Source organism: Phragmites australis, chromosome 22 (genome assembly GCF_958298935.1).
Source record: "Phragmites australis chromosome 22, lpPhrAust1.1, whole genome shotgun sequence".
Taxonomy (NCBI): domain Eukaryota; kingdom Viridiplantae; phylum Streptophyta; class Magnoliopsida; order Poales; family Poaceae; genus Phragmites; species Phragmites australis.
Window position 1 is genome coordinate 20,873,646 of NC_084942.1, and position 23,290 is coordinate 20,896,935.

The 23,290-nt window shown below is 39.9% G+C and overlaps 3 protein-coding genes across 5 annotated transcripts; 2 read left to right on the plus strand and 1 right to left on the minus strand.

Moving 5' to 3' along the window:
* The first annotated feature begins 208 nt into the window (after window positions 1-208).
* Window positions 209-3,826, plus strand: LOC133905587 (flocculation protein FLO11-like). The gene is made up of 3 exons (XM_062347409.1): window positions 209-636; window positions 1,231-2,736; window positions 3,100-3,826. Exons 2-3 carry the CDS (start codon window positions 1,245-1,247, stop codon window positions 3,603-3,605), a joined length of 1,998 nt encoding a protein of 665 aa, XP_062203393.1. The 5' UTR covers window positions 209-636; window positions 1,231-1,244; the 3' UTR covers window positions 3,606-3,826.
* An 8,066-nt stretch (window positions 3,827-11,892) lies between these two features.
* LOC133905244 (heparanase-like protein 1) lies at window positions 11,893-16,031 on the plus strand. Of its 3 annotated transcripts, none has more exons than XM_062346980.1 (10): window positions 11,893-12,201; window positions 13,012-13,266; window positions 13,361-13,397; window positions 13,721-13,904; window positions 14,113-14,261; window positions 14,372-14,602; window positions 14,708-14,897; window positions 14,982-15,107; window positions 15,191-15,290; window positions 15,472-16,031. In XM_062346980.1, the coding sequence occupies exons 2-10, from the start codon at window positions 13,054-13,056 to the stop codon at window positions 15,862-15,864; spliced, it is 1,623 nt and encodes a 540-aa protein (XP_062202964.1). In that variant the 5' UTR covers window positions 11,893-12,201; window positions 13,012-13,053; the 3' UTR covers window positions 15,865-16,031. The 3 variants fall into 3 exon arrangements, with proteins under 3 accessions (XP_062202964.1, XP_062202963.1, XP_062202962.1); XM_062346979.1 differs by having other exon boundaries at window positions 11,894-12,201; window positions 13,043-13,266; XM_062346978.1 differs by lacking the exon at window positions 11,893-12,201 and adding an exon at window positions 12,261-12,354 and having other exon boundaries at window positions 13,043-13,266.
* Window positions 16,032-16,356: 325 nt separating this feature from the next.
* LOC133905246 (probable galacturonosyltransferase 13) lies at window positions 16,357-21,896 on the minus strand. The gene is made up of 6 exons (XM_062346981.1): window positions 21,686-21,896; window positions 19,772-19,830; window positions 19,531-19,686; window positions 18,115-18,702; window positions 17,416-17,718; window positions 16,357-17,051 (listed from the first exon to the last, which is right to left on the minus strand). Exons 1-6 carry the CDS (start codon window positions 21,894-21,896, stop codon window positions 16,761-16,763), a joined length of 1,608 nt encoding a protein of 535 aa, XP_062202965.1. The 3' UTR covers window positions 16,357-16,760.
* Window positions 21,897-23,290: the final 1,394 nt, after the last annotated feature.

Here is a 23,290-nt window from a genome sequence, read left to right on the forward strand (position 1 = left end):
CTCAACAGTCCATGGACCCGGTGCACCTACACATCTCCCTCCCTCACACCTCGCATGGGCATCTCTGGAAATAAATTTTATGCAACCGTTGCATATGCAGCATCACTAGATGACCGTCATTTGTTCTTAATATGATTTAAAGTGGTAAATTTCACCTAAATGGGTAACTATCTTGCATGTTTATTACTTAATATAAGTTATTAACTTGAGTAGATCTTATCATCACTTTAAGATCTACGTTAAAAATAAATAGCGACTATTTAGATAGTGCTATCCGAGAATATATAGCAACGCTATATAGAATTTATTTCTCATATCTCCCTCCCTCCTCGCTTTCTTCCATCTCCACCTCCTCCAAGCTCCACCTCATCAGCAACATCTCTCTCTCTCTCTCTCTCTCTCTCTCTCTCTCTCTCTCTCTCGCTTCCGATCGTTCAGTTCAGGCGAGACAAACAAAACGGCAAGCAGTTGCTGCTAGCCCGTTCGGCGGCGGCGGCGAGCAGAAGCTATTCTTCTCGTCGCGTCCCCGGCGTTGCTTGATCTGCCTCCGTAATTGACCCGACCTATCGTCGCTCCGCCTCCGCCTTTCTTGACTTCGCCGTGCGCCTCTGGATTGCCATCAAGAACCGGCGAGAGGTAACGTTTTGGATTCTTTCTTGTGGTAGATTAGAAATATGCCACCAATTAGTTTTTCATTTGTTTTTCAAGAATCTGATTGCAGCCTTTACAGAACTGCAACAGAAATATAAATAAAGGGAAAGCATGATTAGCTAGATTATAAATTATACAAGTTAGAAAAACACAATCACAGCGGCATGGATGCGAATATTCCGTACTCTTGATTACTTTTGGTCCCTTATATTCTAGTACATATTTTAGCGTTGTGTCAATGCTTTTTTTTAAAAAAAAGGAAGAAGAGTGGTGTCAATGTCATAATATGGTTGACTTGCATCAACATGTAGTATTTTGCTTTGATGACAAATTACTGTAACTAAAAGGAAAACTAGCAACCCATCAATGCAGCATATTTCTGCGGCAAGTTCTTACTATTAGGTGATGAACATCTTGAACAAGTTTATTCACTATTCAGTAACGAAAAAGCGGCAGATATGGGCAATAATTTTGATGTTAAACACAGAAGTGGCTTGTTTTGTACATCGTCGTTAAAATCTTGTTTATGGTATCACTATGTCAATTTCTTGTGTGCTCACACCTGTGTCTGCAATGCAGCACCTGTGCTTCTAATGACTGAAGAAGTGATCAAAGAGGTTATCACCTCAACTCCTGTATCAGCTGAACCAAAAATCGAAGATCAACTGATAAATTCTCCAGCTATTATAGATGGCAACAGCGTGCAACCTGATCCTAAGAGGAAGGAGAAGCCAGTCCCTCATTACCTAAGACCATCCACTAGCTCTTGCCATGACAACTGCAAATTTGGGATCCGGCATTCCTCTGAATCCAAGAAATACTGGCCTGTTCGTCGTGCACAATTGCGCCGTGCGAGCACTGGGAACCAGGAATGCAACCGGGCTGAAATCATACTACCACAAAGAGCTAGGCGAAGCAAGGACCAGAAGCTGAAGATTTGTCATGTAAGAGATGGTAATACTGCTGCTCCTGCTAAGCTTGAATTCACCAGTCCCAAGGCACCACTGGAAAGAGCAGCTGATCATTCTGACAGCACTCCCTGCGTAGAAGAATTTTTGTCAGCTGAAGCATCTGAACCTTTTGTGGCTGGAAACGTACCAACTGATGCAAAATGCTTCGTCATCTCTCATGATGATGTGGCAGACTGTGGAGATGGAGAGCCATCTGATGGGGCTGTTAGCATTGAGCTGGAGATGCCATTAGCCATCCAGGACAGCTATGCATCCGATGAAAACATGGAGGATGCCATTCTGCCTTCCGAGGATGTACACGAAGATGGAGAAAATTCACTTCTGGAACTTGTGTCTGATCAATCAGCAAATGATCGTGCAAGTTCAGAGAAGAGGATTACTCAGATTGCGATGGCCTCGGAGAAGCATGAACAGGCTGGGCTTGGGACTAAATCAAAGAGTTCAGCTAATGAGTCTGTAAAACCGAAGGCGAAAGCAACATCGAGTGTAACCAGAAACACTGTCTCAACCCAGAATAGCAGAAGAAAGTCGCATCCGAAGGCTACAGGTGCAACTGTTGAAATCTCAAGCGGACCAAACACAATGAGAAAAAGGGCAGATGCTAGTGGTACGACAAAGTTCAGTAGGGAGAAGAAATTCAGCCCTACTGTTTCATCAGCTGTGCCAAAGGTTAAGGAGATCAATGTACCATCACCATCTAACGCGACCGATTCATCTGCCAAACCTGCTAGATTGGCAAAGCTGAAGGCTTCAGGAGCGAAAAGCGCTCCGTCTCCATCGCTTTCTTCAGGGAAAATGACTGACCGAAAGATGACAGTGAAGAATTTTGTCAAGAATGCTCAAGTTTTGCAAAATAAGGGAGAAGAGAAGGTAATAACAGGTCCAGTGAAACTGTTTCGTTCTGTAAACATGCCTGCCAAGCCTATCTCGAGTGTAAAATTGAGAGTAGTCAGAAAAGAAAAAATTGCTCCCCCAATCAAGAACATTAGGAAGGTTTCTGGAACAGAAAATTCTGCTGCTGATGCTAAGGATGCTAAAGAGAGAGTTTTGAAGACGGCTTCACCGAAAGTGCGAAAACCAGAGGTTAACAATAAAGAGAGCAGACCTCGCAAAGGTATATCGGCATCTCTTGAATCGTCACATGATTGCTTCCTATATCATGGGTTGCTTAATTATGCATTTGACAGTAGTTATAAATTTCGCATGTTAGTTCACAATGCCTGTTATAAGTTATTTTGCAGTGTGTGCAACAAAGCAAATCAGTGAATTTACAGATTTATCACGCTGTGCTTCTTGTGCATTTCTTCTTCTTAATGCAAATACTTTTCTGAATCTGGATGCATTTCTTCTTCTTAATGCAAAGATGCCTAGTTCGTCGGGTTTAACTTTTTCGGTAAATTCTTTTTTAAAAATCTTGCGATGTATGTTACATATTTGCACTGCACGTGGATGACAATTTTTGGCTCGCATCCTACAGAAAAATCTGCCAAACCAAGAACTGCAACTGCAAGGCGACCAAAGCCTGCACCCACCATCCCCTCGAGCAATGCGACGCAGCCGCCGCCTCGCAAGCTGACGTTCCGGCGCGGCAAGGTGCTGAACCCCGACGACAACAGCAACACCGCCCCGAGACGGCTCCAGTTCAGGCCTGCCATGGCCGCCGCAGACACGACCGGCAGGAGCAGAGGCGGCAGGGTCAGCACCGGCAGGAGGGTCGGCAGCAGCGCTGCAGGGGCGAGAGATGCAGGCACCTCACGAGCCGAGGTGGTCGTCCTGCGGCGGAGGCAGGACGGCGGCGGGGAGGGGAAGAGGCAGGAGCAGGGGCTGTTCAACAACGTGATCGAGGAGACGGCGAGCAGGCTTGTCGCCGAGGCGAGGAAGAGCAAGGTGAAGGCGCTAGTCGGCGCCTTCGAGACCGTGATCTCGCTGCAGGAAGGCAGCAAGGCTGCTGCTCCGGCGACGGCGGCAGGTGTGGCACCATGAGCGCTTCTTGATCCGGAGCTAGCGCGCTTTCGTCGTCTTGAATCCGTGGAGTTCGTGTAAATGTGGCACAAATTTGAGGTTTGCGTGTTTTTCTTCGTAATAATATAATGATCTGTAGCTCTCGACAAAAAGGGCTTGTACATTTGGAGATCTTCATAGGATTTCTCGTGCTTGATCGATCCGTGAAGTTAGAGAGATGTCGTGAGGATTTGCGTTTGTGATTGCACGTGTCATATCTCCTCGTGTTTTTACAAGTATCTTGATTAATTTTGATTACTTGTCCGGTGCATAAGATTTTTGTTCATTTATTGTACTAGTAGGAAAATGAGATAATTGTGTGAATCCAAGACTACAATTGTAAAGCCCTTGAAAAATGTACGATAACTACACAAGACTTATCCTAGTTGGAGTTTTCAGAAAAGAAAAAGGGATCTGTTACCACCTGACTGTACCAAACTTCAATGGGAGTATGGGACTAGGGTGTCAACTGGAACAATTTTCGTGAACAGCCTGACGACAAATATCTTACAAAGGCAGCACAAAATTCTAATCAATGAAGGTTATAAAGAAAACATCGATCTATATCCAAGATATCAACACAAAGAGGACGCTTAGAAACATGCCGCCACCATTTCCATATTATTTCCCACCATCCCATCATTAGATCCATTATTGAGATCGTCCCTCCATATACTTCGCCATGCAAACAAGGAAGACATGAAGTTTGTATTAAACATCGTGTACTCTTTATCTTATATCAATATCATGATGTTCTTCTTTGAAAATATGTCTTGCTTTATTATCTTTGTGATGTCTGAGTAGATCCGTTGGGGTAGGGAGCTTATGCGCCATGTAGCGCAACCCTAGTGTAGATCGGGGTATAGTCTTAATTTTGTTTGATTGGCCATAAATCCGAGGATTGAGCACATAGGTTGAGGAGACAGACCAAGTTGAGATCAGGGCTTAGTGACAAAGAGACCCTAAGGGTTAGCAAAAGAACTCTTGTAGGGAAACTACGATGCAACCACCATACTTAAGGTATTGGTAAGGGAGCAATCCCTTAGTAGAGGCATGATGCGAGTGTTCACGGATACAGAAAGAATAATTGTCTTGTCTAAATGGGAGGATGGAGGATAGAGCACATAAGGTTATGCCACCCAAGCATTGATCATTTATAGTTACTATAATAGGATTTAATTCTGCATTTATCTTTATAGATCAAATCTCGGTCACACAAAATATTAGCTGCGTGGCATTGTCATGTCTCTGTCCTTCTTTTATTATATATTGCTAAAATCCTAGTTTTATTCTCTCAATTGTTCTTTTAGTTAATTGTTATTTGATTCTGCATTTATTTTATTTTCAATCAATATAAATATTTCCCATATTATGGCACAACCAAGAAGATCTTTATAAGATAGGATCCACACTGCATCTTGGTACAGCACTTCACGCTCCCTAAGGGATCAATAAATAATCTAGAATCACTCTGGGAAAAGACATTGCCGCTTTTTTAAGTGATATTGGAGAAACATTCCTACGGGACATTAGTGATACACATGATTTTCGGAACTGCGATGATATTCTACTAAACTGAAAAGCAAAAAAAAAAAAAAAAAACGTTTTTTTGGTAGCCTGGTTCCTAAACCGATGTAATAATCCGCTGCCATATTTTCTTTGCTTCTTGTTTCCTTCACTGCATAAATTGGCAAATTCAACGCAGCTCAAGCAGTCATATTTGACACGTGTTCAATTCAAGACCGTTCTGACCATTCATGTTGGCTTGACTGGACCGTTGACCACGAAGCAGAGGGGTCCATGCTATATGAATTGGTTGACCAGGTCAAACCCATTCTTTTTTTTTTTCTTCTGTGAGGAGGTCAAACCCATTCCAGGAGCTGAAATCTGATGCTACTTCAATCATGTCTGAATGAAAGAACACAAGGGCTCTTGGGTTAACACTCAAATTACTAGAAAGGTATTTAAGTCGAGCCCAAATTTGGATTTATTTGATGGACTAAATGGAAATCAGAGTCAACATTTGAGGGAAGATTCCTCAAAAAAAGAACATTTGAGGGAAGATTTGGAGTAGTTCCAGAGAATTCCAACACGTAACCAGTTCATGATTTGGAGTAGTTGTCATAGTAGGATACAACACACATAAACAGTGGAAGCATCCAAAATTCCAAGTGGATCAGCCTGGCATATGTTCTAACTTTTGTAAGATTTTTTTTAAAGTATGTTCATTCTGATTACAAATACTTGTTGTTTTAGACGTATATGAAGTTTTTTTTTTTTTTGCAACATTGACTGTGAATAGATCTTTAAATATTTATATTGTAATCATGAAAATCATGTGTGTCACGTAAAATGCTTTCATAATGTTATTATTGTAGTTATTATTTTATTAGATTTTATAAATATAATACTAGAATTTTGTGAAAAAACCATGTTTCGGCGATTATGTTGATATTTAGAAATCATAACGATAAATAATGTGGCTAGACGGAGTATGAATGAATACAAAGGTTCTCGGAGTAACACTAGAATTGGTAGAAATACATGTCGGGCCTAAATTCATATTTATTTGACTGTGGATGTGTGACAAAATTCAAAGTCAACATTTGAAGTAAGCATTCAGCAGCTAGCCAGCCAAGAATTCCAACACATAAGCAGGTAATGATTTGGAGTGGTTGAGGCATCCAAAATTCCAAGCGGATCAGCCTTGCATTTCATTTTTTTTGTGTAAGCAATAGATAAAGTATTTTGGATAGAAGTCACTGGATGATCATGTCTTACGTAGTTACGTGGCATTGGCCTCCATTTGGACCATTTCCAGCCTTGTACTTCAGATTTCACTTCCCACATCCCAATTTGTATCTGGGAAGAAAAAACAGATATATCTGTATTTGTATTAGTTTATACTAGATGCAGATTTTTCGTACCATATTTATATTTTGCCGGATATTATATCGGTAATACAGATTATTTGTATCCATTTTCCTTCTATAAGTGATTTGATGTGAGAGGCCTATTGGATAGGAATCACATAGACATGTTTTTGGTTGCATGGGAAAGTTGCACTAGATCCGAGCATATCCACTCAACAAGCACAAAGTTCTTTGCTTTTTATGTTGCAAGTTGCACGCTAAGGAAAGTGGATAGAAAAAACACCTCCCTCCCTTCTCTCTGTCTCTCTCTCATTGATAATGGTGATGTGGATTTGGTTGATCTCTGACTTGCATCCTCTCCATTCCAAATGAAACGTGAGACTTGGACTTTCTCCTTCAATCAACAGACAACATTTCAGCCTCCAATTCTTGCTCTTTCTTCAAGCCAAAGATGAAAAGTCAGTCATCCTCTCTTTCTGATTGTCCTTGGTGCTCTTTCTTCCCTCGTTATAAAGTAAAACGTGCTTATCTTGGTAACCAAAACTAATTAAAAAAATTGCGCAAAGACTTGTAGCTAATTGGACTATTGTTCAACACCAATGTGATCCTATTGGATACTGGGGCCCACATGTCTGAGTCCGATCCCATACCAACTCCGCTCGTACATTGTATAAAAAGTTAGTCGCATAAGAAAAATCCTATCTCAATTTTTTTAATAACAAAAGATGATTTCTTTTAGTGCTCCTCTTACCTCTCTGGATGTAAGAGTTATGATAAATCATAACTGTTGATTAATAGTGATGTTTTTTTCTAATAAAAAGATATGGTTTCCTTCCCACTAAAACACACTATTACAAAAACTATTTTTCAGGATACTCAGTGTCTTTCCAGAGTGGGCTCAATGACAAACTGTCTTAGCAGGCCCCTGCGGTTTCGGACCTTCTATAAAAACAAATTTTCACAAGCGGTTGTCGTACAAATGGGATGATTACTACAGATGATTCTTTATGTGAACCCTGGTGTAAAAAGTCTTTTAGAGGTGATTTCTTATGTGAATCACCTCTGGAAATGTGATGATACCATATACGGTTCCTTATGTGAACCATCTATGTAAAAGATTATTTTCATAGACGGTTTCTTATGTGAACCATCTCTAAAAGAGATGATTACCACAGACGGGCCACATAAGAAGTCATATGTGTGAAAGAGTATTTACAGAGGCTGTTTCATATGTGAACCGTCTCTGGTAATGGGGATGATTTTCATAGACGATTCCTTATGTGAATCGACTTTGGTAATATGTTGCAAAAATTCATAAATTTTTCATACGAGATATAACTTTATAGTTGAAAACTTTTTTATTTGAAGTCATTATCAGATGGTAAAATATTAACCCCCATCAATAGTTTGAGCCATATTCAAATGGATCTGTCCAGAACTTTGAACCTTGGGATGGGCAAACTGAGAATGATTATGCACAAGTCTTAAAAGAGGAAGCACTCTTGAGATAAGTTTTTGCACCACTAGTAAAGACAGAAGTGGAAGTAGCTTTCTTTCCAAGATCAGTCTTTGGCTTTCTTATGAGTCCTCTCACTAAGATCAGATCCATATATATGTTTTGCTTTGTCATTATTTGGATATCCAATAATGGCTTCAAATAAAAAAAGTTTTCAACTATAAAGTTGTGGATCTCATCGAGGGCTATAATTTTTATATAAAATTTGTCTTCATCCTACTTCGTATAAAAATATAATGAATTTTTGCAACCCATTTCCAGAGATGATTCCTTATATGAACCGTCTCTGGCAATGCGGATGATTTTTAGAAGCGGTTACTTATGTGAGTCGCCTCTGGTAATAAGTTGTAAAAATTCATAACTTTTTCATACTAAGTCGGATGGAGACAAATTTTATATAAAAATTATAGTCCTCGATGAGATCTACAACTTTGTAGTTGAATTTTTTTTTATTTAAATCATTCAGATATCCAAATAGTCATTTGAAGTTTCAGACAGAACAGATCAAAAGGATTATTTATGTAATTATTATTACTAGTACTTCTGTGGTAGGATGGTAAGAACATATCGCGCGAGCTGAGAGGTCCCAGGTTCGAGTGCCACAAACCACATGCACGCGAAAAATCGTGTGACTTATGACTTACAATGGCCTTCACGGTGTTCCTCGAGTGCAAAAAAATCACTTTTTGGGTAAAAAAATATCAATTCTGGAAATTGATTACCAGATGCGATCCACTTAAGGAACCACCTGTGCAAATCAAATTATCAAAGATGATCCGCTTAAGGAACCGCCTATGAAAACGTATTACCACAGGTGATTTCTTAAGTAAACCGCATATGGTAATAAATTTTCACAGACGTTTCTTTAAGTGAACCGCCTCTAGTAATAGGTCTTTACAGTCTGTCTCTTTTGCGTCTATGTAAATCATTTATTTCTACAGATATTTGATTAGAGACGGGTGGTTAAATATCTGTACAAATGAGTTACCATCCGCCTTTAAAAATAAATTTTTAGTAGTGACATAAGGGCTAAAAGGAAAATAATAATGCACATACATATCCATTCTAAACTTAACCATGCTTGAAATCAAGGAAATCAAGGGCGCGTCTACCGAAGAGAGGCAACGCCAAAGTCCAAACCCATAATTATTGGGCCTACAAGTCAATGGAATCATCGCAAAAATGTTCTGCCTATTCAAAATTATTCAAATATCTGACATTACACAAATTTTTGTTAGAAACTAAAAGTAAAAGTTAGGCATATATTTTCTTTATGGTCTAATTTGGTATTAAGACATTTCCCTGCTAGGATATAATATTTTATTCTATTTACAATTTAAAATTCTCACTGAACATTTAGATAAGTTTTCATGTTTGTAGGACGTTCAAAATCCATAAATAAAAACTACTAGTTTGATTAGCGCGTCTACGTCGTGCCTGTTTTTTATTTTTTTGTATGGAGCACGACAAAAGAAGACTAAAAAAATTAGGTTCACAAATTTTGTATATTTCAATATTTATTTATGAAATTATTAATGTTAAACACATTTAATTAATTATAGAGAAAACAATAGTACTTTTATGCATGCACATAGTTTTAACATGTAGGTGAAAGTAATACTAACCTAAAAAAATTTGTTTCATATTTTTTTGAGTTTTAGATATTTTTCTTTGCATTTTAGATTTTTGTTCAGCTGATTTATTAATATAACTAATATTTATTTCGACATTTTCTAAATTTCCCGAAAAAGAAAATTACATATGTATGTATATGTATATATATATATATGTATATACATATGTATACATGCATATATACCTAGGGCCCATTGCTACAGTACCAACAGTAGCAGAGACTCTGAGAGCTTGAGAATTCTTCCACCGTTAGTATATTGATATTGATACATAGTGTATTCGAGTTTATAACATAAAGCAAGTGAACTTTTTCCACTAATTATTTAGCCATACTTTTTATAGCAAGTGGCAAAAGATGATTTCTTTCCTTATCTCTATATGATAATTGATGTAGTGTGTATTACCTCTCCTGAGGTAATAGGATGTCAACCATTGGATTAATTCAGAACGACAGTTCACACTATATGGGTGTATCTTAAAACAGACGTCCTTCCTTCACCACACCTGGCATCCATCCAATGCACGATTTTCGATAGTGTGAACATGAGTGATCCAAAAAAAAATATAGATGAGAAAATCCAGTACAGCTATACAAATGACTCTTCATATCACTAAAATCTTTTCCAGAAATTCCATATCAAATACAATTCTTATCAGGTTTCAAGATGTGAAATTAACATCTAGACTAGTGTAACACCCCTAGAATCAGCACAAGCCTGAAATGTCACTCAAACTAACCTACAGGGCTATTGAAACTTAAATAAAAATTCGGTAGTATCTCCTCTAAAACTGAAGGTATAACTAACAACATCACACGCAGAGATAGATAACATTTTATAAATCATCACACTAGCAACATATAAATCATAGCAAACGATAAACATGCATCGATCATACATCCAAACCACCACGGGTTAAAACATACATCACAGGGCAAAGTGTTGCCATCTAACAAGATAACAAGTTTTTTCAAAAGACAAAGGTGATTGTGCAAATGACAAGAACAAAACCAACGCCATTAGAAAGCTTACGACAAGAACTACAACTTTCATTATAACCCTACCCGACATCGATTAAGTCTCAAATTAAAAATAACCCACTACTCACTAACCAGACCAACAAAGTACTCAACCAACGACAGATCTCCACTTCCTACAAGCCTCTAAGAACTACCAAGGAGTCACCTTTAGAGTGGAATCGTAAATCGGCGAAGAAAACCAACGAACTCATGGAAGCTCTCCTCCTCCCTTCTCCTTCCTCTTCCCTCCCTTCCCTCTTTCTCCTTCCTCTTCTTTCTTTCCTCTTCTTTCTTTCCTTCTTCTTACTTCTTGGCCAGTTGGCCCTTCTTCCCAGCCCTCTCCACGCCCCCTGCGCCATCGGCTAATAACCAGGTGACACGACGGAAGACCAGGCGACAATAGTTAGATGCGCGACAATGGTTGAGTGGCTAGGGCTAGAGACAAGGGTGAGTCGGACCGAGTGGGGTGGGATTAGGTGGAACCCAATCCCACTGAACCTTTTTTATTATTTTATCCAATGGTATTTATTAGGTTTGTTACGGACTCATAAGTGTCCAAACGAGATATTAGATATCATCTTGATGAGATCTACGCATCCGTGATTTCTGACCGTCCATCTAAATACTGGTTAAAAAGATCAAAACTCCTGCTCCTCATAAGTCATGTGGTCACAATTGAGCTTCGTATTTTTCGGTATTACATCTAGACCCTTGGATCCCATCTTTGCGCTCAGAAACATTGCAGGCCAGGACTCAAGATGTTTTTTCTAATAGAAACTGGAGTCAGACACGGTGATTGTTTAATCCTCATCTGTTGCCATCAGATTTAGGTGACGCTCTCTACCTAGAAAACAAATTAGTCTCCCTAAAAAATACGGATGAACTGTGACTTTTTACGACACAAGTGATGAGAACATATCCATTATTGTTTGTGTTACACTAGTAGCTACTTCCTCTAATTATAAATACATATAGTTTTTTAAAAAATATAGTAAATTTTTTAAAACTTTAACTAATAATATATTTTAAAATATTTAATTTTAAAATTTTAAAATCGTATGTGTAGATTTATTTTAATTTTTTTATAATATCAAATTTTTTATAAATACTCTAATAAAAATAATAATTAAAGATATGTATTAAAATTATATCTTATCTAAAATAATATGTATTTATAACTGGTGGAGTAGTGCTTAATTAGGAGCTAAATAGCTCTCTGTAAGGGAGTAGCTTGGAAGGGGATATAAAGCGAAGCGGCAACGACCACCGAGCCTGCCTCAAGAATCTCTCTCTCTCTCTCTATCTCTCTTCCTCCCTCTCTCTTTCCATGAGCAGCATTGCGCAATCATAAAATCCTCCCTAGTAGTGCCTCTGAGTCTGATTCCAGTTGAAGGGGGCTGAAATTGTGGCTAAAGATTCGAGCTTTTCTTGATTTGCGCCGCCTGCATTGGGAGAAGAGGAACTCCTGTTCTTGGACATTCTTGGAAGTTGCTGAGCCGACTTGCGGCCGTTCTTGGGTTATGTGTGGTTGTCCAGGTAATGGCCCCTACCTGGTTTCTCTTCAATTTCAGCTTAATTCACTTTGGTTTATTAGATAAATCTGCAGCAAATTGTCATGCGTCTTGGTTGCCTGGTGTAGCTCGTGGCTGCGGCTGCACTGCTTCCAGTGCATGATTCGATGTTGTTCAGGTGATTATTGGGAGGGGAGTTGGTTTTGTGTGGTTCCATGAGTCAATTAGAGTGATCTTGGTTGATTCGAGGTTCAGATTCGGCTGGGTTTTGCTCGATCTTTTTTGTTTCTCTGAGGGATAAACCTCGTTCTTCAGTTTCCTTCGATTTGAGTCTTAAAAAAAGTTTGGTTGGATTTGGGATGAGAAGATGTAAGTTTGCTCATGATTCGCATGTCAGAGTTCTTATGAGACGAGCGTTTCGTGAATTTGCAGGATTTTGCTTCCCTCTTCAACCGATGAAATTTCTCCTTTCTCAAAAAAAAAAAGAGGAAAAACTTGAAGTAGAAGAGCTTATCTTTCTGCCTTTTGTTTCTCTATTCTTGGTTGAGGATGTTTTTTTGCCCTATGTTAAAATGGAGATATTTTGAGGTGCCTTAGTGCCAAAGAGCAAATACAGTTTCATGATTGAGATATCAACAAAGTGGTCACTTAAATAAAGGAGGCTGAACAGTACCACCTATTGAATTATGACCTGTTAAAATAAGAGCACATAATAGAAAAAAATTGAAACGGCAGGACTCACTTTCAGCTATGCTAATAAAGTAGAAATTTAGACCTTTTCGTACCAACTATTTCCCTTATTTAAGAGCATTGTAATAAGTCTCACCCATCCTAGTTGTCCTTTTGGTTGACACCACCGTTTGCAGGTTCTGAAAGCATGAGGTTATGGTTTCTCGTTCTCTTGCCTCTTCTCTCTCTGCCTGCACCGATTCGATCAGAGGATTACTCAGATGTAACTGTTGTTGTTCGAGGTTCTGAGATGATCGCTTCAACCAGCGATGAGTTTGTTTGTGCCACCATTGACTGGTGGCCTCCGGAGAAGTGCAACTACGACCAGTGCCCATGGGGACAGGCTTCAGTCTTGAATTTGGTATGTTCCCACTTCCCAAGAATACACCTTTTATCATGTGGTATTTGATATATCGGTAAAGAACTAATTTTGGTCCTATTGTGAATTTTCCCAGGACTTGACTAATCCGTTGTTAACTAAAGCAATCCAAGGTGAACATTCTTACTACGTCATTGAAGAATTTTCTACCAGTATGCAGTTGCAAACTCCCATATGGAGGCTACTTTCTTACACTACCTAAAAATAGAGGGTAAAACATCACTATGGGAAGCAGATAACAGTTCACTGCTGATTGGCAGAGTCGAGCCAATTAATCTACTGCTCAAGTGTACCATTCGGTCGCCTATGCTATCTTCATTTCACCAATCCACACAAAAAATGTCTAGAGCTATTCTCAATGTAGTTTGGCTTGTTGACAACACTTCAACATCTTTCTATCATGAATGTATTTCTTTTTCCACTTCTGTTCTTGTAGCCTTTAGCCCACTGCGAGTCAGAGTCGGCGGCTCCTTACAAGATCAAGTGGTATATGGAACACCAAATTTAGGATCTCCATGCGACCCATTTACAAAGGTTTCAGGTGGCCTATTTGGCTTTTCTCAAGGATGCATAACCATGGAAAGATGGGATGCTGTCAATGATCTGTTTGTGAATACTGGGTGAGGCCTTCCTTCTCCAGTTGTTTATCACCCTCGGTGTGTTCTTTAAGTTATTGATTATAGGATGGATTGTTGAATATACCACATCTTCAAACCTTTTATATGGTAACAGAATCAGTGTGTTAAGAATATCCTTATTCTGTTCATTTGGAATAGTATATTACTTCATACAGCTGTTTCCTAAATCTATTTTGTTTGATCCCTTCAGAGCAGTTGTTACATTTGGTCTTAATGCACTTCAAGGGCGACAGCGGGTACGCAAAGGTGTTTGGGGAGGTGCATGGAATTCTAGCAATGCCCGAGAGTTCATGGAATACACTATTTCAATGAACTATCCTATAGATTCCTGGGAATTTGGTAATGCATTGTGTGAGACAAAATTCTCTATATGCTGCTCTTGAAGTTGAGAACATCTTCCATTCATGCAATTCTTATAAATATGGTGTGCTCATGTCGACATGTCGTAGGTAATGAATTAAGTGGAAGTGGAATTGGTGCGAGTGTGGGAGCTGAACAATATGGAAGGGACCTAGTTGAACTCCAAACCATCATCAACCAGTTATATGGAAATTCTAGAAAACCACTGGTGGTAGCCCCGGGAGGATTCTATGACCAAAAATGGTTTGCTCAGCTGCTTGAGGTCTCTGGGCCAAATGTTCTCAATGCAATGACGCATCATATTTACAATCTTGGTGCTGGTGAGTAAGATAACTAGAATAGTGTTGGTACTACTCCTTCAGTAATCTTTGTTTCCTGATTCACATCCAAGATGACACAATCATGATGACTTCAATTTTGATTAGGTAATGATCCACAAGTTCCAAATAGAATCTTAAACCCGAAATATTTGAGCAGGATCTCTGATACATTCAGAGATCTCCAACTCACAATACAACGCCATGGGCCATGGTCTGCTCCATGGGTTGGGGAAGCTGGTGGTGCATATAACAGTGGCAGCCGTCTCGTGTCCAATACTTTCCTGAACAGCTTCTGGTAATTACTTGTCAGATGAACCAATAATCCTGTCTTCACTGTGGTGCTTTTCTTGTTCCATCTCATTTTTGCTGTTTCCACTAGGTATCTTGATCAACTTGGCCAGTCAGCAAAGTATGACACCAAGGTTTACTGCAGACAGACTTTGATTGGTGGCAACTATGGGCTTCTAGACACTGACACTTTTGTGCCGAATCCTGATTACTACAGGCTAGTCCCTACACTGAATGTGCTGCCACAGACATGCTTCTACACTTGCATATGCTTTGGACTAAACTATGGTATCTTTTCAGTGCTTTGTTGTGGCATCGACTCATGGGGACGGGAGTTCTTTCCATAGACATCAGCGGTTCTTCATACTTGCGTGCATACTCGCATTGCGGAAAGCAAAAGGTATGAGTTACACCCCCAATATTTTGATTACTCAACCATTTGTGTCCACCAAACTGAAACAATCTGAGTATTAAAATTGTAATGCACACTGATGACAACCTATTAGTAAATTATAGCTTTATGAGATTTCAGTTGTACAGATGCTGATCCCTTTGCTCTCAAAATGTTTTCCTGACTACAGGGTGGCATCGCTCTCCTCTTGCTCAACCTGCACCGAAGCATGGGATTCATGGTTTCAGTCAGAAACGACCTCAATGTCGATCTCACAGAGGGGCAAGGGATCAGAAGGGACAATGCCTTTGTCCATGGCCTGAAAAGGACGGTCTCTTGGGTCGGGAGCAAAGCTTCCGATGGGCTGGAGAAGAGGGAGGAGTACCATCTGTCGGCGAAAGACGGGAACCCTTTTGCCCGGACCATGCTGCTGAATGGAGTTCCTCTTGAGCTCACTGAAGATGGTGACATCCCTCCATTGTATCCGGTGCAAGTTTCAGTCAACTCACCGATCTATGTTGCTCCTCTGTCCATTGCTTTCGTCGTCTTCCCGGATTTCGAGGCTGAAGCTTGCGGCCGATGATCCACTGTAGATAGAATATCATGACGTTTTCAGCTATAATAGAGCTGTTCCTTTTTTTAAGGGAAATAAATAGTATAATAGAGCTGTTCTTAACATACGGACCCTAAATATTTGTGATCTAGTTTTCTGATCTGTGCCCCAATTGGGCCTTCCACGTTTTTCCAACATATCTAGAGTTTCCTTAGTAATGCCATACAGATCCATGTGTATTACTCGTTGATGTTCAATACATCGATATCTCCGAAAAAGAAATATTCGATTTTCACCAGATATTAATCTAAATTCCAGAGAAAGTTCTGCGTTACAACTTACTGATTTCTGGTGTTCAGAGCTGCATTGATCTCCTCATTAACCACTATTAGTTGAAGTCACTATTTATTCTGCAAACAATATATAATCAAACGAATGCATACACAAACATATAGTAGCTTAAGAGAGTCCAGATAGTTCAATGGCACACATAGTTATCTTTTGAGATGAACATAGCAGACATCAGAAAAATAAGGAGAGTTCGCTTTGCAAAATCAATATCCCATGCTTTTCACATGGTAAACTGTGTATACTCTTCATCAATTACAATAGTGATGGGGTTACCATCAATTCTGCCAAATCAGGCAACTTATACTGCTCCATCAAATACAAAAGAACCATCCTAAACAATATTATAATTTCATGAGCTATGATACAAATGGAATAAATAAAAGGAAAGGGGCCCTAGAGTAATGGGAAAAAAACATTTCCTTTATGTTCACTGAATATTCTTCATCAGCATGTGTAACTGTCTAGGGGACTACCGAGCATTCCCCAATTACCCTTCACAAACTCTGAATAGTCTCCAAAATAATGAATTTAATTTCACTTAATATATGCCTTTATTTATTTATTTTCATGCCAATCTACAACTGAGGCTCCATTATATCACAATTTCTTATGAAGTCATTCGAGTAGTTCACATGTCTCGTCCAAAATGGCCGCAGATGTTTAAAACCAATCTCTAGCCATGGTTTACTTTGTCCGTTATAATGTATAACTGCTGCTTGTCGAACGCTACTGATATCTGTCTTTTCTTGATAACCCAAGCCTAACAGATGCCACGACGGGTCAATTGGATGAACATGGCCTTTAAATGCAATAAGGCCTGGTGGTAATGTTCCAAGCCTCCAAAGTGTGAAGTTTGACTTCAGATTCTGCATGCAAAGGAGTAAGATTGGAAGCTCATCAACCTGCCATTTCATATGTACAATAGTAGACTGCAGATAGTTTCAATAATCAACTAAACTGGAAACTCGGAAAGTAATGCTGATAAAATGGAATTCAGCATCGCTCACTACAAAGTAACTTCATATGCCTTTTCGAGCAACCACGAGAAAAATCTCCCTATCTTTTAAGCTAACTAGCAGACATGTATGAATTTTTGTTTGGTGTCTTTTAGAACTTTGCTACAAGAAAAAGGTAGTTAAGTACTTAAGTTCAAGGGGTATATTAGACTTCCAAATGTCATATATATTCACTTGTTGTTTGCTATGATATGACAAAAAAAATTATGCTTACCTCCTTGACCCAATGATGGTATTTGTCTTTAATTGTTGTCTTCCTCCATGCATTCAGGTCAAAAATATTCATGCCATATGCCCAAGCACACTCTGAAGGGTCAAAGTTATTCGCGATGAGGGGATGAGAAAAGTTAAAATAATTCCTGAACCTCTTAGACATCACCCAACTGTCTCCACCTCTGCAAGTCTCAACAGCACCATTAACCTTCCCAGCTAGATTAATATCCCAAAGTGATGACAGATCATGTTGGACAACAACGTCATCATCAAGAAATACGACCTTGTCAAGGCTTGGGAACAACTGCTTTCACAGATTACAAGTGTTATCATGTCATTGTGGAACTTTCAGCAAAAAAGAGGTAGGTTAACAAATATAACTGCATTTTGAACAAGTTTGCACCACTATAGAATTTTTGTTATATATAATTAGAGAAGAGTCCAAATTCTCAAAGAGGGAAAACGTATCATGCAGCATTGCTTGCCTCTTGTCCTTAAAAGGACCAACTAACTACAATAGGTTCACAGTGGCTAGTTTTACAATGAGTAAAAAACTAAAATACTTTTAATCTTTTACATTTTTTATTGTTTCAGCTCATCCTTCTCTCACATAGTGTGCATGGTTACTTGTTCATCAAATACGCAAGAGCTGACAAATCTGCACTAAGTAAGAATAATAGCCAGAAGAAAATTCTTATACCTCTGGCAAGTATATTCGAATATGATTGAGCACAGAAGTATATGTTGGGCTTCCTGCCTGCAGCTTGGCAGCAAAAACCCTTGGGCTGTCACTCGCACTGGTTCTTGCAAGGTGATTTCCATGGTAACGATCTCTGACAGTGCGCTGAGTTTCTATAGCTTCAAGAACAGGAACATTTTCTTTTGTTAACCAATCAAATTGGTGAACACCTTTCACCTCAACAATAGCAGGATTATGAGAATTCAGAGCAAACCATGAATGCATGGCAGGATAGGTCTTTTTGTCAGTAATAACATGGAAGACTATCCTCTCAGGCTTCAGTGATGATCTAATTGTTGATCTGACAACAACTGAGGCTGCAAGGATGTTATCTGATGCTAAAACAAAATGGTAATAGGAGTTGTCGGAAAGACAAGGCACCAACTCAGGGGGTGGTAGTTGTTTCCTTGCAAGGGCATTTGAGGAGTATTCATCGGTTAAACGCAATGAAAGGCAATAAAGGCCTTTAGGAATAGCAATTGCAGCGTAGTGTTTGTTTAACTGCTCCGATAGCCTTGATGATCTCAACTCCTTATCCATGCTCTCCATCTGCATGGCATAATGTAGAAAATGAATATAAAAATTGCAACTTGCTGATGAAAGAGAAGCAGAGAAAGTTGTATAGATGACATCATGACATACTAGCTGACATTAAAACTTGAGGATGGTGATCACTGACATTCGGAGAGGTTGCATAAGTTCCAAACAAAACTACAAAAGGTTAACTATTTCTAAGAAAGATATGTATTTATTTTCCAAGCCATGCTGATCTGCTATAAAATAACTTGAGATTTAGTATCAGCTAGAAGGAGGCTAGTAATAATCATTCTTTACTCCAAAATTGAGTCCTAACACAGCATCCTCGTTATGCCACATCACCTTTAAAACTTTTGCCATTGATTGGGACTCAATTAAGTTATTAACCTTCAGATCTGAAAATACTTGAGAGATGCTTCAATTAGACACCTTTCAGTTGAAAGGTTGGAAGTTTGTGAAACACTGAAGCTGTAGGCATTGTTACATGAAAAGACATCCTTTCATAGAAAAATCCATTCCTACAGCACCCTTAGGACAATATAGATAGTGTATAAAAATCTTTTCGCGAGTCTTGATAGTACAAGCAAACATCAATCAATAAACTCACAGCAAAGCACGGGTGATACACTCGTCGAATAGCAAAAGAGAAAAAAATTCAGTTTTGACAATCTGGTGTGTCCATCATCCAACAGACTAACAACACTACAATCAAGACATAACCAAGAACTGGCATAAGCTAATAGTTTACTGCCAAAATTCAAGTGTTTGCACAAAAAAGGAGGTTGGATAGTACTGTCAATGTTTAAAAGAACGGAGGAAAAATAAAGAAGCTAAGCTTACCGTTGCCTTCAGCTTAAAAGCAAATGACCTTAAATCATAGTCATTATTCTTCGTATCCCAGATAAATTCATCAAAAGATTCCGGAACCTTTAAATCCACAGGAACTTCCTCAGAATGTAATTCATCAAGCAATGTATACAAATCCCTCACAACCCTCTGCACATTGGAATACAGAGGTGAAATAAGTAAAAAAAATCCTCAAAGCGAAAATAAAATAAAAGATTAAGGCACATAATAGTACCATGGAACCATCATTGCCCCTACCAAGAAGGCGCGGACCTAACCGTCTTCCAAGACAATCTGATAATAGCAGCTGGTGATTAGTTGATTGACCAGACATAGTATACAATTATATATTTTCTTAAACAAATTTCAGCATCGAGTACAAAGCTTGTTGCGCCAAACAACCAAATAATGAGAACCCACCCATGCTGAGTTGCATAATGCCAGGGTCCAGCAAAAATAATAGACACCTCTTTCTTTATAAGATTTTAAGTATTTAACTGAAATAACCACTGATGATAGAGAGAGGCAATTTTTTTATAAATGTGTAGATTAAGATGTCCTATACCTAGCAAATAGGTCTCAAATCCACTGTGCATAGCTTTTAGACATCACAGGTTTTTCCATTTCAACGCAATGGCTTATCTGGGCATAGCATTTTGGCATTTTGTAGCAGCTTCAAATCTAACACAGGCATCTAAAGGAAAAAGTGCACAAAATCCATCCTTTTTGTAGCGTAGAAAAGTAGGGGCGTTGCATAAAACATTGAACTATTGTGCCAATAAAATGCACCTAATTTCTCACTGAATCATATAGACATCATGGTTGCCACATATCAGGAACCGAAGCCACACATGTTCCAGAAGTGATCTTAGCAACTATTTAAGATGCTAAACAAGCGGCAAGCGGCCTCCTCTCTAGTTACCTTTCATATAAAGAGGACAATAGAAATATTCTCTAAAACACGGATACTTCAATTAGGTGCCGTATCCGTATCGGATACACCTCTGATACGCAATACGCCTCCGATACGCGACGGATACATATCGGAGAAGTATCAGAATAAAAATAAATAACATAATTCGGGATATTTGGGCCGATACGTATCAGCCCATCTTCACGATACGGCCCAGCCCAAGAGAGGTACTCCACGCAAACGGGCGTACATTAGGTGAACGAGCTGGCGTTCCCTGCCCTAGCCGTCTTCACTCTTCACGCACACGGGTGCATGCCGCAGGAGAGCTGTGCCGCCTCCCTTTCGCCCCGACTCCAGCGGCGGTGACCGGCGTAGGTGAGGTGACTGGTTGTATGCACGACGGTGGCTACATACGCTTGAGACTGTTATGTTATTGACTTATTGTTATGTAATAAAGCTTTAAGTAGAACCTGAACTGCGAACTGATGAACTTTGAACTCTATCTCTATGGTTTATTGTTGTGAACTGCTATGTCAATTTCAATATATGTGAACTGCATATGTGCAGTAGCTATGTGCTAATTGTTATGCGATCTGATTCAATAAGGAGGCTGGCTGGAACTGGAAGGGGAAGGAACTCCTTGACTGTTGGCTACTTGGATCATTGGGTTGGTTGTTGGAAAAGAGAGAAGAAACATCACAAGAACAAGGTAATTTGTTCATGCTACTATAGTTTATATGCACTATATTACTTTTAAAAAAAATAGTAAAACGTATCAGCGTATCAAAGTTTTTGGGCAAATGGCATATCCGCGCATCTGTATCGGCCCGATACCGATACTCGTATCCGTATCGGTGCTACATAAGAAATAAGCAGTTTCCGGAAACTTGAGCAAACCCAGTAGGCAGTTAATCAGGCAACTAAGCACATGTGCAGCCAAATAAGCTTGCCCAAAGAAGCCCCATATTCTAGCAACAGCAAATGGGCAAGTCACATGTGCACCGTACGTTACAAGAAATCAGGTTAAATGACACATTTATCAACCCCGGTGCCGTTATTCAAGAACCGGACTGCGCAATTGACCATGGCACGCACGTTCAGCATCTCTATCCAAGTAGTAAGTTATTTAAACTCTTACGGAGCTAACATTGCGCTATACCACATTATTTCAAGAAAGGAATGGAAGTAGACACACACATGACACATCATTTCAGGGGCGGAAGCAGCAGCACGTACCTAGGGAGGAGCACTTGTTGAACCCCTCGAGCGTCATGACGGCGGTGAGTATGAAGACGAATGGCAGGAGGAACGCAAGGATGAGGACGGTGTGGAAGACGGTGCGGTAGGAGAAGTGGCGCGCGGCGGCCTTGAGCCTCATCAAGTCTAGCAGGCCATGGCTAGTGGAGATGGTGATGCTCCTCATGCTGGGCGACAGCCGGATCTGCATCCTCGCTCGCGGACGCCGGCCGCTGCTGCTGCTGGCCCCTTGGAGAACCCGACGAGCATCGGGAGCCGCGGCAGCCCGCGGGAGAGCTCAGAGGGGGCATGCCAGGACGGCGCCGCGGGGGCGGGAGGCGCCGGCCGGATCCGGCATTGGCGCCAGGGACCGACAACCCCAGCAAGCGATCGAACTGCTCCCCTCCCCTCCCCTCCCCACGCCTCGCCTCGCCCCGCCGCTTTCCTGATCCCCCCCCCCCCCCGCCCCCGGCTCCTGGGCTCTCCCGGCCCGGATCAAGAAACCCGGGGTGGTTTCCTTTCCTCCCTGGTCAGATTCCTCGCACGATTCTTCTTCGGGCAAGAACTCGAGAGGAGAGGAATGGATCGCGCGGGAGAAACGGGAATGCGAGGGGGAATGGGTTTGATCTGGGCTTCTCGCTGGTGAGCTCCCAGATTGGGGATTAGGCGGAGGGAGGAGGAGGAAGCGAAGAGGACGACGACGAGGGATTTGACCCGAGGAACAGAACAGGTCGGCAGCGGGCGAGCCCGAGTGAGTCAGGCTGGTCGGGTCGGGTCGGGCCGGCTTGACTTGTCAAACTCTAGACGGATCGTTCCCGGAAGAAGATGAATCACTCTTTTTTTTTCGTTTCAAATTAAAAGTATTATTCTTTTATATTTGTGGGCATCAATACTTCCTTCGGTTATAAATATATGTCATTTTGAAAAATATATGTTAAATTTTTAAATTTTAACTAATAATGGTTTTCAAAATATTTAGTTTAGAAATCTTAAAATTATATGGGTAGATTTATCTTTAAAATGTTTTCATAATATCGTAAATTCAATATATTTTATAAATATATTTTAATATAAAATAGTGGTTAAAGCTATATATTAAAGATCGTGTCTTATCTAAAATGATATGTATTTATAACCAGAGGGAGTACTTTTTTTCGCGAGACCATCAAAATACGTTTCATATGTTCTTTTTGTGGAAAACGTTTTCAGATTAATAATGGATATTTAAAAATTATAAGGGTAAACAAAAAGCAGTTCCTTAATATCGTAATCTTGCTATGGTTTATGGATTATTAGTGTAGAGATTAGTGGTCTTTTCACAGCCGTCTTTTTAGACCATATCAAGATGACACCCACTCACCAGAGAGATTTTCACAAAATCGGTGTGAAATTTGCGACGTGCAAAGTGTATGGAATTATCGCAGAATTCTGTGCACATGTAAATGGCTATGAGGTCGTGAGAAGTCGAGGACAGCCAGTCATGGAGCACTCATGAACCGACCGGCCTACCGACACAAGATCTCAAATAAGAAAGAAAAAAGAAGAAATATTGGGTGTTAGACATGTATCAGGTTTTTTTTTAAACTAGTTATGTGTCTGTGTGTT

Bases quoted from the DNA above. Each gene is read 5' to 3' on its own strand.
- LOC133905244 (XM_062346978.1), top strand. The intron at 14,898-14,981 runs GTAATTACTTGT...TGTTTCCACTAG, and splicing joins ACTTTCCTGAACAGCTTCTG to GTATCTTGATCAACTTGGCC. The intron at 15,108-15,190 runs GCTAGTCCCTAC...GTATCTTTTCAG, and splicing joins CCGAATCCTGATTACTACAG to TGCTTTGTTGTGGCATCGAC.
- LOC133905587 (XM_062347409.1), top strand. From the start codon at position 1,245: ATGACTGAAGAAGTGATCAAAGAGGTTATCACCTCAACTCCTGTATCA. The intron at 2,737-3,099 runs GTATATCGGCAT...CGCATCCTACAG, and splicing joins AGAGAGCAGACCTCGCAAAG to AAAAATCTGCCAAACCAAGA.
- LOC133905246 (XM_062346981.1), bottom strand. From the start codon at position 21,896: ATGCAGATCCGGCTGTCGCCCAGCATGAGGAGCATCACCATCTCCACT. The intron at 19,687-19,771 runs GTACTATTATGT...TCCAATGTGCAG, and splicing joins GGGGCAATGATGGTTCCATG to AGGGTTGTGAGGGATTTGTA. The intron at 18,703-19,530 runs GTAAGCTTAGCT...TATGCCATGCAG, and splicing joins CTTTTAAGCTGAAGGCAACG to ATGGAGAGCATGGATAAGGA.